We start from the raw sequence: 14,971 nt of genomic DNA, 5'->3' as shown, positions 1-14,971 counted from the left end.
TATCAATTGGTTTTCCAGAAAGTTTCTATCTATATTTTAATTGAATTTAACTTCCAACAAGGCTATTTGACTAGGACAAATACATCCTTTACCACTTTTTGGAGTCTGGGTAAAAGGGCTACGGAAAATACAAAAAACATCAGGGTACAAAATGAGATTTCAGCCTGCATCAGCATGAGACCTTGAAATGCCCTTCTATCTCGTTCTCCTCATCTATAAAATGAGGAGGATGGACAAGAGGGTCTCTGAAGTCCCTTTTAACTCTAATTCCAAGAGAAATAATTTTTAGAATTGTAAGTCTAAATTATAAATCAGTAAGAGAAATTATCCTTATTGTTTAAGATGTTCTTCCTTTCTCTGGCCTCTACACTGGTCGGAACTGATTCTAATACAGACACATTCAATTACATGAGAGTGAGTTACAGCATAAAAAAAATCACCAACCCAAAATCTTACTTATTCTTTACTGAATCCTACACAAATACCTAACTTCAAAGATAACAGTGGATATTTGATATGACGTTGTTGGTTTTAAAGACTAATGCAAAAAATATTAGAAGAAAAAAATTAATACCATAATCTTCAAAACAAAAACATATTTAAAAAATAAAGTTAGGACTTCCCTGGTGGCACAGTGGTTAAGAATCCGCCTGCCAACGCAGGGGACATGGGTTCGAGCCCTGGTCCGGGAAGAGCCCGCGTGCGGTGGAGCAACTAAGCCCGTGCGCCACTGCTGAGCCTGTGTTCTAGGGCCTGTGAGCCACAACTACTGAGCCCACATGCCACAGCTACTGAAGCCCACGTGCCTAGAGCCCATGCTCTGCAACGGGAGAGGCCACTGCAATGGGAAGCCCGTGCACCGCAACAAAGTAGCCCCTGCTCGACACAGCTAGAGAAAGCCTGTGCGCAGCAACAAAGACCCAACACAGCCAACAATAAATAAATAAATTAAATAAATAAATAAATAAATAAATAAATAAATAAATAAATAAATAAAGTTAAAAATATTATACTCTGACCCAGCAGGCCAAGAAGATTGTACTATGTTTACCATAAGCTACTAACAATACAGGAAAATGTCCAGATTCAAGTTATGTCAAAATATTTTATAAAATTCTTTACATATTATAAAAATAGTATATACTCATTTTAGAAAATGCTAAAAGTGCAGAAAGCAAAAAGTTAGAGGAAAAAATTCACCTCCAGTCAAACCCCCAGAGACAATCCTTGTTCAGACCCATGGTAGAAATATTTTCAATTATAAGGCTTCAAACAAAGAGAAGAGGTTTTTTGCATCAGTAAGAAAATTCAACAAACTATAACAATGTCTGCTGAAAACCAGACTTTACTGTAAATTTCAATGTAATGATTTTAGGAAATATTTTCTGCGCACATTCTTCTAAGGCAGGTCTGTTTTGTTTGTGATTGGTTTGTAAATGTCATTGCTTTTTAGAGTGAACAGCCCAATAAAAGTGAGAGTTTATGAATTACAGACCTTGAAAAGTGAGTAAAACAATATAATCACTAAACAACTGTCTTTATCTTGCCACACGATGAAGCAATTAGGAAAAGGATTAATTAGTACTCTGCATTCTCACAGCTTCTTTTGCTCCAAGACTTTTAAACAGAGATTCAGTAAACACTATGAAGAGAGACAACTTGTAATTCAAGAACAGGAAATAGCACTGAGTTTTCCTCAGAAACCATCATGTACTAAATAATTTTTAAGAAAGGAAAAAATACATATATATTTCTAGAAAAAACTCACACTTCTCTTCCTACCCTCAAATAAACTGATTACAGCTTTTATTTCTAAAAAGAAAAAGCATCTATTCTATAAAAATGTTCATTCGTCAATAATAACGTGACAAATCGATGGAACACAGATCACAGGCAAGGTAGAGGTTATCAGCTGGCTCTGATATCACACAGTCCTGCTCTGGAATCCTGGGCCTGCTCTGTCCCTCTAAGGGCAAACCAACAGACACGGTCCTGGTCCCCATTTTAGTAGGGAAGACAGACCATTAATCAATAAAGAAATAGGAAAGAAATAAAGTGCTGAGAAGTGTCAGGAATTAATTCAAGGGCCAGGAAAGACCTCTCTGAAGAGTAATAATTCTGAGATATGAAGACCAGAGGGAACCAGCTTGGAGTGTTCTAGGAACTGAAAGCAGGCCCATGAGGCCAGAGCAGGGTGAGGGAGACACTAGTGCAAGACAGGGTCAGAGAAGTCATCAGGGGCTGATTCATGCAGAGTTTTACAGCCCAGGAGAAAGGGCAGATTTTATTGCAAGTGTGATCAGAAGCCACTGGAGGATAAAAGTGATGACTAATAAGAACCTGCAGTATAAACAAACAAAACAAACACACAAAAAAACCAACTAATACTAAACTTTCTTTGGGTTATTTGTATGGAAATATGTTAAAATAAATGTTCCAGACACTACATGAAATTTCTAAAAATCTTATATGTTCTGCTATAATAAGTCATAATTCTAGTTATTACTTTAAAATGTATATCCCAGAAATAACTAAATTTCCTTGTCAATTGCATTATTATGAACTTTCATCAAATCTTTAACCGTGGTCATTTTTAAGTCTTTTGTCATTTACAGATAGTTCTGGGTGTACTCTGAAGCTTTTGCAAATATGTTCCTATAAAAGGGTTTCATCTTCAAGGAATTCATGGAAAAGACTCTGACAAGTACAGGTTTCTGGTAACTGACTATACTGCTGAACTGAATGAATAAGCATTTTCAGAGCTCTAATGGAAAACTGATGAATTCATAAAAGTGCTAACAAAAGATCGAGATAAAAAAAATTAATTACATGGGACTGAGTGAACTGATGAGGACGACTATAATTTTTGTGACTTTCTGTTTGAATAAAAAAAAAAATCCCACAAGGACTCAGAGGCAAAAAACATACAAATCAATTTTCACTGCAAAGTAAAGGAGCTGTTACAGTGGAGGATTACTGGACTGAATGTCAGTATTATGACACAGTACGAGTGTGTTTCGTGTTTGGGAAATGCAATCGTTGTTGCTTTTGTTGTGGTCATCCATTTACAATGCTTGGTGTCAGTTTATTTACCTCTTGTAAAAATAAAATATAGTGTGTGTGTGTGGAAAAAAAAAAAGAAAAGAAGCCACTGGAGGAGTTAAAGGTTAGCATGATTTTGTTTGTGTTTGTAAGAGATGAGTGTGGCTTCTGTAAGAGGAATATAGAAAGTAGACAGATCAGTTAGGCTGCTGCTGTGTGACTTTGGGCAAGTTACCTGACTTCTCTGAACTTTGGGTTTTATTACCTAACAGGGATAATTCCAAAGGGTTATTGAGAGTGTCAAATGAGGTAATGCATGTAGAGCTCTTAGCATGATTCCTGGTATACAATAAACAGGCAATAAATGGTAACCTGAGAATTGTGATCAGGTGGGAGTTGATTTTTACTATTTCATGGACCCGCTGGTACAGCAACCACCACTTTCCCTACCTGCTGTTTCCTCTCTCATGAACCACCAATGGAGCAGAACATTTACCTCACCCCCAACCTTTACCTAGAAAACCTGCCACACTAACATGTATCTATTTCCGTCTGCACCCCTTCCCCTGTCCCCTCTGACAGAACTCCCAGAGCCTTAAACCTGATGCACCACTTCGAAGGTGCCAACCTGTGGTTTGCAGTGAATTAGCTTCCGATCTGTCATCTTCTTCCTACGAACAACCTAAGACTCCTTTCTGGGACATTTTGAACACCTCAGTAAACAATGACACTATAAAAGAGTAACGCACTTTCTTTTTATACACATTTTTTCCATCTTCTCATCAGATGAAGAGTCAACACCATAGGGGAGAAACCAACAAAGGACAGGATTAAATGAAGTGACTGGTCACAGGATGGACTCCAGACACCTGGGGGCCGGCACCATCCTGCTGAACCTCGGGACCGGGCCTCTGACGGCCTGAAGGGAAACTTCACGTGAGGTCTTTCCCTCATTGGCAATCGCTGAGAAGCACTAAAGCTGGTCCAGAGGAGCTTCCTGAAGGAATCCCAAGGACACAGGGTAGAAAGTCTGAGGAGATGGCAGGGAGGTGGAGGACAAAGTGTGAGTGGTGATAACCAACCTCCAGGACCCCCTCCATCATCCTATTCGTGAGCTGCCTGGTCCAGAGGCAAAGTACCTCAGACACCTGGGCCACTGGATCTGCCTGGGTCCCTGCCCTGACTCTTGGGAACCTTGAAGGGTCCACTGATAGATATATCCCTATCCTAGATGGTAGGCCCAGTTTTGGGGGTGCTCTGACCACTCATTTCTACAATGATACAGATCACATGATATCAGATTATGTGCCGCCATCTGCAGACCTCTTCGTTTCTTAACAGAGGCACAACTTGGGAGCGCGACTGTCTGGGTTTGAATCCTGGCTCTGAAACTTAAACTCACGAGCTCTAAGGCATTGGTGGCATTACCTGCCTGTGCCTCAGCCTCACCTGAAAAAGGAGCTAAAATAGAACCTATCTCACAGGGTCACCCTGAGAGGTAAAGCAATTGCCATATAAGCATTTGTTCAAAACAACAACTCTGCTCGATACTCTGTAATAACCTAAATGGGAAAAGAAGCTGAGAAAGAAAAGATACATGTATATGTATTACTGAATCACTTTGCGGTACACCTGAAACTGACATAACATTGTTAATCAACTATACTCCAATGTAAAGTACAAATTCTTTAAAAAATAAAGGGAGATGCAAAATGCAAATCAAAAACAACAACAGACAAGCATGCAACACCGCCCCTCAAAAAAAAATGTATTAGGGTAAGGGTAAACAGAAATAACACAAAGGGAGGAGGTGTATGAAAGGAAAAGAATGATAATATTTTAAGCCAGATAGAATAAATACCTTTAAGACTTTTCCATTTTTTAATATCCCCCCTCATATGTAATTAAATGGGCCTCCTTTCCTCAATAAAGCAATGGATTTCTGCTTGCTCCAGAGAAAGAGGGAGAGGAGTGTGAAGACAATCGCCTGAAACTAGAAAAGCCTGACAAAATTAGTTGTCAGTCTGTGAGTCTAAGAATTTGTTTTGCTACTTTTCTTCAGTTTTCAACCCGCTGAACAAGCGTCAAATAAGACCGCTTTGAGGAATGGTTATAAAAACATTCTCGGAGCTTAGAAAGTAGTCGTAACAGAACGACACTGATTAGAATATTTTACTCTACTTAGGTCAGCGATTATACTCCGTCTGACTCACCTTCCCGGCACCTTCTAGTTCTTTCTTATCTTTCAGTGCTTGTCCAGACAGCATTTTCATTTCAATAACTCCTGCTACTGCAATGATGGGTACAATTGCTAACAGTAAAAGTGTTAACTGCCAGCCATAGATTAAGGATATAATAATGCCTGTCCCAAGATTTGCTATATTCTGGGTAATTACAGCAAGCCTGGAACCTATAGCCTGCAAAACAAACAAACAAAACACTGTCAGAGAGACACTTTCATATTTCATATTATCTTTAAAATCCATGCTTATATATTTTCTTAAGGATTATGATAATTCAGCTTCGTGAGAATCTCATCTCCTCGGTTATGAAATAAAAAGTAAAGGTTTACTTATAAGTCTATTTGGTTTCTAAAATGAGGATCTCCACAACTTCAGAATAAATACTAAAAGTAGATCAATAATTCAGAGTTCAATTACATATTTCTCTCTCATCTGATTTTTTAATACCAAGAAAATTTTCATTAAACAATGACACCGTGATCCCTAATGCAAGCTCAGCAAATTAGCAGGATAAAACAGTCTGACAATTATATTCAGCTGGGACTGTTGGAAATTTCCAGTGTTAGATATATAACTACCTATAACTTAAGCCTAGTATTTGTCATGGAGGGTATGCAAATATTGGGTTGGCCAAAAAGTTCGTTCAGCTTTAAGTAAAAATAAAAAACATTTTTCATTTTCACGAAGAACTTTACTGAACAATGTATTCACTAACTGAATGAACTTTTTAGCCAACCCAACATCTCTTGGCCTATTTGAGATGCTTATAGTGTTTAGAAAAAGTACACAGAGCTGAAAGTTATGGAATTTAAATTTAGAATATTAAGCAGGCATCAGAACCTTCAGCTTATACGCCAGAGGGAGCCTGAAGCATGATTTTCAGGAGCATGCAGTTATTTCCAACTCAAAAGCCAGAAGTCAAAACATAAAGTCAATTCACTCCACTACTCTATACTTCTCTCCTTTGCCCTGGAAACACCCCATGCCCTCAAGCCTTTCCGAATTCCTGCCCTGGCCCCCCGATCTGCTTTTTTGGAAATGGCCCATGTTTTTTCCACTCCCCAAATGTCCTCTGCCTGAGGGGGGCCAGTCTCAGGGAAAGATTATGATGGAGTACAGTCTAGAATGGTCACTGCCACTTCTGTGACTTTGGACAAATTCTTCTCAACCCCAAAATGAGCAGGTACATTGATTAATAACTAAAGCTTCTGTCAGCTCTGAATTTTTAGGACAGAATTCTTTACAAGCCCCGTGTCTCAATATCGACCCTCTGAAATCATTCAACACCTATGTTGATATAAACACCAAACCAGTAATCAGGGGAAAATGCTGTTAAAATAAACTACCAGTAACGCTACACATTAAATTCCATACCAGGGAACTGCACCAGGGCTGAAAGAAACAGCATAAATAATAGAGCATTTATTTTTGTTTGATGCAGTCACTGAGCTAATGATAAAGGGATGCTTAGCCAAACTTGGTGTAAGTCAAGTCATCCCCCAAGTTCACGGCAGACGAATTACCCCAATACCTAAGGTTTCACAGATATAAACGTTCAGCTGTGGATGGTAGCCAAGACCACAGAAATAAGTAAAATGTATCATAGATGACAAATTCTTCTTTAGTGTACATGAAAGATGACCTAAAAGACCTAGAACCTTAAGCTGGAGGGAAAGTAAGCCCCTTGGCTTAATGTGATTTAATGCTTCCAGTGACATTGCACTGGTCACCAATCTTTAAAGACTGACACTCACTGTCGCATCATCTATTCCTCACACAGAGAAGGTGTCTCTAGAACGCTCCACGGGAGAGCACGGATTATTAGTAGTAGCCAGGTCATTTTCATTTTGAAAGTAAGAATGAGAGTAGGTAATACTCCAAAACCAGAGCCCAAGAGTGAAGCAAGGTAAGACAAGAATGCTTTAATACCTGAAACCCACTAAGACTCTCCTCACAGTGTCTTTAACCCACTGTGCTATCACATATTTGTAACACTTCCTCTCCCACTCATTTTTCTCCCCATCTTTCCCTGTTTCCCCCTCTCTGGCTATTTATTTCCTCCTCAAATCACCACCATATGGCTTGCAGTCCAATTTTAAAATATGTGTGCTTATCGGGGAAAAAAAAGCCTATTTCCTGAAACTCCTTTTGAAATTAAGAACATTTACCTTCATCTTTCCCTCAAATACCTTCTCCCAGGGGGAAAAAAATTTTTATTTTATTTTTTTATTATTCAGTCATCAATTTTATACACATCAGTGTATACATGTCAATCCCAATCGCCCAATTCAGCACACCACCAAAAAAATTTTTTTAATACATAGTTGCTTTTGACTTCTATGTGGCTCTCATTTGCTTTTTCCTCAGAATTCTAATCCTTACATGAAAATTAAATTTAAAAGCCCACAATTTCATAAGCAAAATATTGAAATATATTTTCTTCTGATTTATGGTTAGCAGGATTAAGCTACTTGCTCAAAAATACATCGGAGAAAATGTTTCATTGATGGTGAAGTTAAATAAGAAAAAAATTTACACTTAGATAAACAGCATCACTAACTATATACACACAGACTTGAGTTCACCCTGTTTTAGGTGGCAATGATCTTTGACAGGACTGTTTGGCTTAGGTATTTATATATATAAAAATTACACTACTTCCTACTATGAAATAGATACACACACACACACGTGTGTATGTATGTATATGTGTGGATATATATGTACAAATGTATATACATACACACATGTATCCACTATCATAAACAGGTCAGCTGGTGCCATAAAGGGGATTCAACTGCCCTCTCTCAGCCAATTTGTGGTAACAGCTATGTTGGGCTTTCCTGGTTCCCATGATGCTTCCCAGTCCGATTGCCTCCTCTTCCCTGGTCTCTCTTTTTTAGCCCCTGTTTTAACATTCTGGAGAACAGTTCTGACTCAGAGTGGCTCATACAAGGTGCGCAGGTGTCGTCCGTGCTACTGGGGCCATGGAAGTGGGAGTTTGAGGAAACAAGCGAGAAGCAGACGGCTGACCCTGATAGGCAATTAAGCAGAATGGAGTTCCTGGACGTGGTCAAGGCCCTCACAAACACCACTGCAGAGGGGAAGGACTGAGCACTAATTCTACGAACTCAGGAAAGGCATGACTTAGAGGAATTATGAAGGCCTGACGGCCAGTGCACACAGTATCCAGACAGCATCTGCTCAGGGTTTGGCTGCAAGGGGCTGAATTAGTGTGTTTCCTCCAGCACGTGTCCCCCTGTGCTAAATGGGATGTGGGACGTGTGTGTCGGTGAAAGCACATGAGCGCACACGACAAGGTCTATGTGAAAGGGATACTAAAGTTATGGCAGCAAAGTTTAGCTAGGGAATTCAGGATTGAGGGAATTTCAGGACACAATTTGTCCCCGGTGATCACTATCCCCAGGCAAGGCTCTTCCAAGGAGCTAGCCGAATGGATTAACCCCAAGCCTGTTGATTGATTCTCATGGTAATTTAAATAAAAAATAAAATAGAGTAATACTTTACGTCCTCCTCCACCTACCAACCCATTTCTCTGCCCCATTTACCAGAAAATCCTGTCATGATTTGTCCAACTGTGTCCTAATCCTCTTTCCATCTTTCTTGTAAACCCATTTCCATCAGGCTTTTGTTCCCATCACACCCCTGAAACAGTTATTGTTCGAACCACAAGCACCGCTGTGTGGCTACAGCATTGTACAATGTTTGCTCGTCCTACAAGCTTATCAGCAGTATTTGAGATCCTAGACTCCTCCCTCCTTAAAATGCTTTCTTCATGTTGTTCTTGGACATTGCCCTTCTCCCTCACTGGCCACTTATTCTTGCTCTTCTTCGCTGGGTCATCTCATAGCCCTGAGCTCAGGGCCCAGACCTTGCCATCTTCTCTATCCTCCCACGCTTCCTTGGCTATCTCCTCCTGCCTCATGGCTTTAAAAGCCACCCAGGTGCTGAAAAATCTCCGAATGTGTTTTTCCAGACCAGACTTCTCTGCTAACCTCCAGACTTGCAAATCCACCTGCTGTCTGGACATCTCCACTTGGACGTCTACTGTGGGCATCTCAAACTCAACATGTCCCAGACACAACTCTTTCAACAGGCTTCCCAGTTTCATTAAAAAGCAACTCCATTTCTTCAGTTGTGCAGGTCCAAAATTTTGGAGTCATCCTTAAATCCCTTTTCTCTAATATCTCTCGTACCACGTTCAGCCGACCAACAAATTCCATTGGCTGTACCTTCAAACTATACCCAGAATCTGATTACTTGTTATCACTTTCACTATGACTCTCCTAGTCTAAAACACTATCTTCCCTCCCCCTGGATGATTGCAATAGACTCCCTGCCTCTCCCTGACCCCTTCAGCCTATTCACACAGCAGCCTTTAAAAATTTCAGATCATGTCCCTCCTATATTCAAAACCCTACAATGGTTTCTCATATAATTTCAGATGTGATGCTGATCTCAACTCTTATGACTTTCCCTTTCACTCATTTTATTCCAGCCACACTATCCTCCTTGCTGTTTTGGGAATAGTTGTAGAAATAAATGCTCCAACCTCAGGGCCTTTGCACTTGCTGATCCTTCTGTTCAGAATATGCCACCCTAGACATCTATAGGGCCGGCATCTTTCCCTCCTTCATGCCTCTTGAATATGTTGCCGCATCATCGAGATTGCGGCCTTTCTTCCCTAACAACCAGCAAGCCCCTACCAGCATATCCTGCTGCCATTTTCTTCCACCGCTCTTATGACAATCTGACATCCCATAAGGGCTCAGGAAGGGCATGGTTGCTGTCTCTTTTAGGAAGTTTCAAGTTATTTCAGGCAGTGTACGTTCTGTTCTGTTAGATTCTGCACAGCTTGAGCTAAACCTCAATTTCTGTTGATTTGTTTGCTTTAAGTATTAAAGCAACAATGCTCAAGGTTTATATTGAGATTTTATAACTGTATCTGCTTCCACATTCATAACCTAATTTATTTTTTACAGAAGCCCCATATATTAGTTATAAGAAATGTAATCATAGTACTCTTACAGAAAGATTAAAAGCTAAAGATTGCTAAGGTTCAAGGGAGGGAAAGACATGGCAGAGATCACATGCTTTTTTTCCCCCAAATTCCACATCATCCTATAGATTTTTGTCATAAACAGTTGTAGTTAAAGGAGCAGTTGTCACTTTATCCACAAATCAAAATCTGCTGGTTCAATAGTTTCTAGTTATATCCCTTAAAGAGATTCACATAGTAGCAGAATTTAAGTTTTATAGTCTGAGCGAGTTGTTCCTTCTACCCTTGTTTCAATTTTTTCATGCTCTTTTCAATTCTTTCAATCTTTTTTTTTTTCACATCTTTATTGGAGTATAAATGCTTTACAATGTTGTGTTAGCTCCTGCTGTACAACAAAGTGAATCAGCTATATGTATACATATATCCCCATATCCCCTCCCTCTTGAGCCTCCCTCCCACCCTCCCTATCCCATCGTTCTAGGTGGTCACAAAGCACCGAGCTGATCTCCCTGTGCTATGCAGCTGCTTCCCACTAGCTATCTATTTTACATTTGGTAGTGTATATGTCAGTGCTACTCTCTCACTTCGTCCCAGCTTACCCTTTCCCCTCCCCGTGCCCTCAAGTCCATTCTCTACGTCTACGTCTTTATGCCTGCCCTGCCACTAGGTTCATCAGTACCGCTTTTTAAAGTTTCATATATATGCGTTAGCATACGGTATTTGTTTTTCTCTTTCTGACTTATTTCAATCTGTATGGCAGACTCTAGGTCCAGCTACCTCACTACAAATAACTCAATTTTGTTCCTTTTTATGGCTGAATAATATTCCATAGTATACATGTGCCACATCTTCTTTATCCATTCATCTGTTCTGTCAACCTTTTTAAGATTTTCTTTGCTCCCCTCTGAACTTCAGTGCCCCTTAACTTTCTTACAGCAACTACACACATTCTTTTTTTCAGTAGCTATAATAATTTTCTGGGGATTAGCAAATCATTAAAACAGACTGAACCTTCAAGATATGATGATAAATACTTCCTTTTCTAAATAATTATCCTTCCACATGTATTTTGTTAATAGCATGAATAAGATGGCAAATAACAAAACAAAGCTTATAAGTTATCTATACACTATACAGTGCATGATATTTAAATAGTTAACATTTTTTGCCATAAGGCACATGATATATTGCATAGGTTAAAGTTTAAACATTTTCTTAATGATGATGAGAATTAACTGCAGGGAGAAAATTAGTTTCATGCTGAAATTCAAAATGGCCCATTACGACAATCACAGCAGAAAGGAGGCAGTCAGTACCCCTTGAACTTGAGCAGCGTCACTGGCAAGCCTGGTCGTCAAGGCTCCCGTGGTGTTTTTAGGGTCGTCAAACCAGCTCACATCCTGTGACACAGAAAATGATTTCATTATCTTAAAGCCCGATGCATGAGACCCTCAGCTCGGAGGGCAGTGACAGGGTCAGGTTTATTTATCACTTATCCTCCTGCATTAAGCGTTCAGGATTTGATACTGAATAGACAAGAAAGGGACTTATTAAACAAAGTCATAAATAGACCATTTCATTTGTCAAAGAAATTTTTTGAGTGCTTACTTTGTTCCAAACATAATTTCTAAGTGTTGGATCTATTCAACACTGAACAAAAAAGACAAAGTCGCTGCTTTCATGAAGCCCAGATTCTAGTGATGGAAACCACAGATAAATATATACCATGCCAGGTGGTAATAAATGGTAGGAAGAAAACAGACTGGGGTAAGAAGGAAAAAAAAAGTGAGGGAAGGCACTACTTTATAGATTGGGAAGGGGACAGAGAAGTCCTCTCTCAGGTGACGTTTGAGCAGAGACTTGAATGAAGAGAAGGATGAGAATATCTGAGACAAGGAAGAAAGAGCATGTGCAAAGGCCCCGAGGAAAAGGCATATTTGATCTGTTCACATACAAGCAAGAAAGCTGTAAGGGCTGCCACCAGTCTTAAAAGCACCTCTGTGGGAATGTGTAAAGCCGCCTCTTCCTCTGGACAGACTTCTATCCTCATTGGGCTCTCCCTCTCCCCCTCTCATACCCGCATGCAATGAACCAACGGGTATAGAGTAGACTGTGTATGGGAGAGGGGGCGAAGCTACAGGAGATGAGGTCTGAGAGGTAGTGGGGACCACATCGTGTGTGACCTTATAGGTAACTGTAAAGATTCCAGATTTGGGGACTTCCCTGGCAGTCCAGTGGTTAGGACTCTGCACTTTCACTGCTAAGGGCCCGGTTTCAATCCCTGGTCGGGGAACTAAGATCCCATAAGCTGCACGGCGCGGACAGAAAAAAAGGAAATAAAGAGTCCAGATTTTACCCCGACAGATATGGGTAGCTTTCAGCAGGTATGGGGCAGAGGGATGTGATTTGACTTTTTATCTTAGAAGAATGATTCTGGATCTTGGGCGATGAACCCACTGAACTGGGATAAGGACGGAGGCAGCGGGACCAGTTAGGAGGCTGTTGTAATACTAAACAAACTAGAGGAGTCGAGGACGACTCCAAAGTCACTAGCCTGCACAACCGGTAGAATGGAGGTGCCATTTACTGATATGGGGGAGGACTAGAAAAGGAGTAAGCCCTGCGGGGAGGGGAGAGTCAGAAGTTCAATTCTGGAAATATTCGGTATGAAATGCTTAATAGACATTCACATAGAGAAGTCGAATAAACACATAACTGTGGTTCAGGGCAGAATAAACCAATTGGGTTTAAAAAAAAAATCAACAAAAGAAATCTAGATTAAAATTTAGCCTTCAACATAAAATAGGATTTTCTTTGTAAAACCACTTACACTTTTCAATACAAAAATACTAGAAAGACTGTGAGTTTGAAGTACCAGTTTATGTCTGTTACAAAAATAACTATGGTCCTAAGAAGTTACCTCGACGGTTGATTGGCAATGAAAGCAGTATCTATCATTTTCCCCAAAAATACTGAAGGAAAAAAACAGAGCATTATAATTTCTTGGAGTATGTATCCATTTGCTTTTAAAAATTGTTCAGTGCTTAAGTGCCTCCCCCACTGAAATGTAACTTCCGTGTACTAGGGACCGTTCTGATGTGAAGGCCTTACAATACCTAGTATTATGCCTTGTAAACAGAAGGCACTTAATGCATGATGGCTGGACTTAATAATTTATGGAGAGGGCACTACACAAATCATCAGCTCAGCTTCCAAAGAATAATGGACCTCGGAGTTGGCCTGGGGGCTGGCGGGGCAATGGGGCATTTAGCCCTGGACCAAAGCCTTGAGTCTAAATCGAATGTCAGTTATAAATATGGTTTGACTGAAAATCTTAACACAGGGCCCTCCACCAAATAGTGCTCTTTCACTCACTGGCTTCAGTCCTGGCTCTGTCAGTCACAAGCTAGCAATCCCCATGAATATGTCTTCTTTTTAAGTGGCCGGCGTAGGAGTAGGAAAGGACTGAAGAATGAAAGACAGCTGGGAAAATGTGAATGTCATCTAGAAATCAACACAGCCAAGTGAAGCTCCTCAGCCAGGGTTCAAGTACGCCCAGCATATCTGGGGCATCCAGATGGAGCATCTTTGTATTAGTGATTTTAAAATGGAAAGTTATAAAGTCACAGACGAAATCTGCATGATTGTTAAAGAAACTTTCCCCTTTGAACTGGGCTGCTTTGGGTTGCATGTCCAGAATCCCCTTCCCCCTTGCCCCAGAAAAACATTCACATCTGTCTGTTGTTAGCGTTCTGAAGGTGTTAAGTGTGAGAGACATTCCATTAAATCATTATCCGCCAGTAACACTGCAGCTGGAATTAATCTATCAGTCTAGCCCCAGCGAAGAACCTGAGCAGCAGGGAACGGGCCACGGGGATGACTTTTGATCTGTGGAAAGAAAGGGTACAGAAGGCATTTCCTGGTGGGAAGAAACACAAGTATCCTGGGTTTCCCAGGGGAAAGAAGGAAAGAAAGAGAGGAAAGGGATGAGGAGCATGGAAGATCGCTTCCACCTACTCTGCCTACAGCTGCTGAGACAGAGGCTGGAGGCGAATCTGCCCTGGAGACTCCCATTTGTCTCGCAGGGACCCCAGTCCTTGTGCCCACCCACAGGAGACCTCCCAGGGCAGGGCTCTGAGCCTGACCTGGTGGGCGGTTCACCAGCATCTCTGATATGCGATCCAGGGAAGATCAATACAGGGGCTCTGAGTAACCTGACAGCCTCCCCACGGCTTCCCCACAGGGCACAGCGGGGAGTTCTGCATTTCCCAGGCACAGCCCTCAACAGACATACCTGTCTCAGCATGGATCTGAAAACCATGTATCGGAGCCGCTTGGTGAGGATCTCTCCGGCCTTGCCAAACGTGTAGCCCTGTGAAGAGTAACATGCCCCAAGGGAAAAGACTTGTCAGAGACCCAGCCGCTGATGACATAACAGGAAGGGGACTTGGTGTCACTGCTAAAGCAGGACACCAGACAAAGTCAGAAAGCCCGATTGCAAGGCTTGGCTCTCTTTCGGCGACAGTGTACTATGGCGCGTGGCCGCACTGCTGGAAGAGCCGGGAGAGTTTTGAAATCGACACTGCCGCTCCCCAGCCAGCTGGTGGGCCCGTCGGGGATTTATTAGGACGTGGTTTCTCTGTCCCCCGTTCCCCCCTCCTGCTTA

General features: G+C 41.1%; 1 protein-coding gene across 2 annotated transcripts in view; it reads right to left on the bottom strand.

Moving 5' to 3' along the window:
* Nucleotides 1-14,971, bottom strand: part of ABCB1 (ATP binding cassette subfamily B member 1) — a 106,992-nt gene that overhangs the window by 18,765 nt on the left and 73,256 nt on the right. For both annotated transcript variants that reach the window (XM_036863678.1, XM_036863679.1), the window contains 3 exons: nt 14,600-14,677; nt 11,622-11,705; nt 5,256-5,459 (listed from right to left, as the gene is read on the bottom strand). In XM_036863678.1, coding sequence (XP_036719573.1) covers nt 5,256-5,459; nt 11,622-11,705; nt 14,600-14,677 — 366 coding nt within the window. The remainder of the gene's footprint in view (nt 1-5,255; nt 5,460-11,621; nt 11,706-14,599; nt 14,678-14,971) is intronic.

Source organism: Balaenoptera musculus, chromosome 9 (assembly GCF_009873245.2).
Source record: "Balaenoptera musculus isolate JJ_BM4_2016_0621 chromosome 9, mBalMus1.pri.v3, whole genome shotgun sequence".
Classification (NCBI taxonomy): Eukaryota; Metazoa; Chordata; class Mammalia; order Artiodactyla; family Balaenopteridae; genus Balaenoptera; species Balaenoptera musculus.
This window is presented reverse-complemented; position numbering and strand designations above follow the sequence as displayed.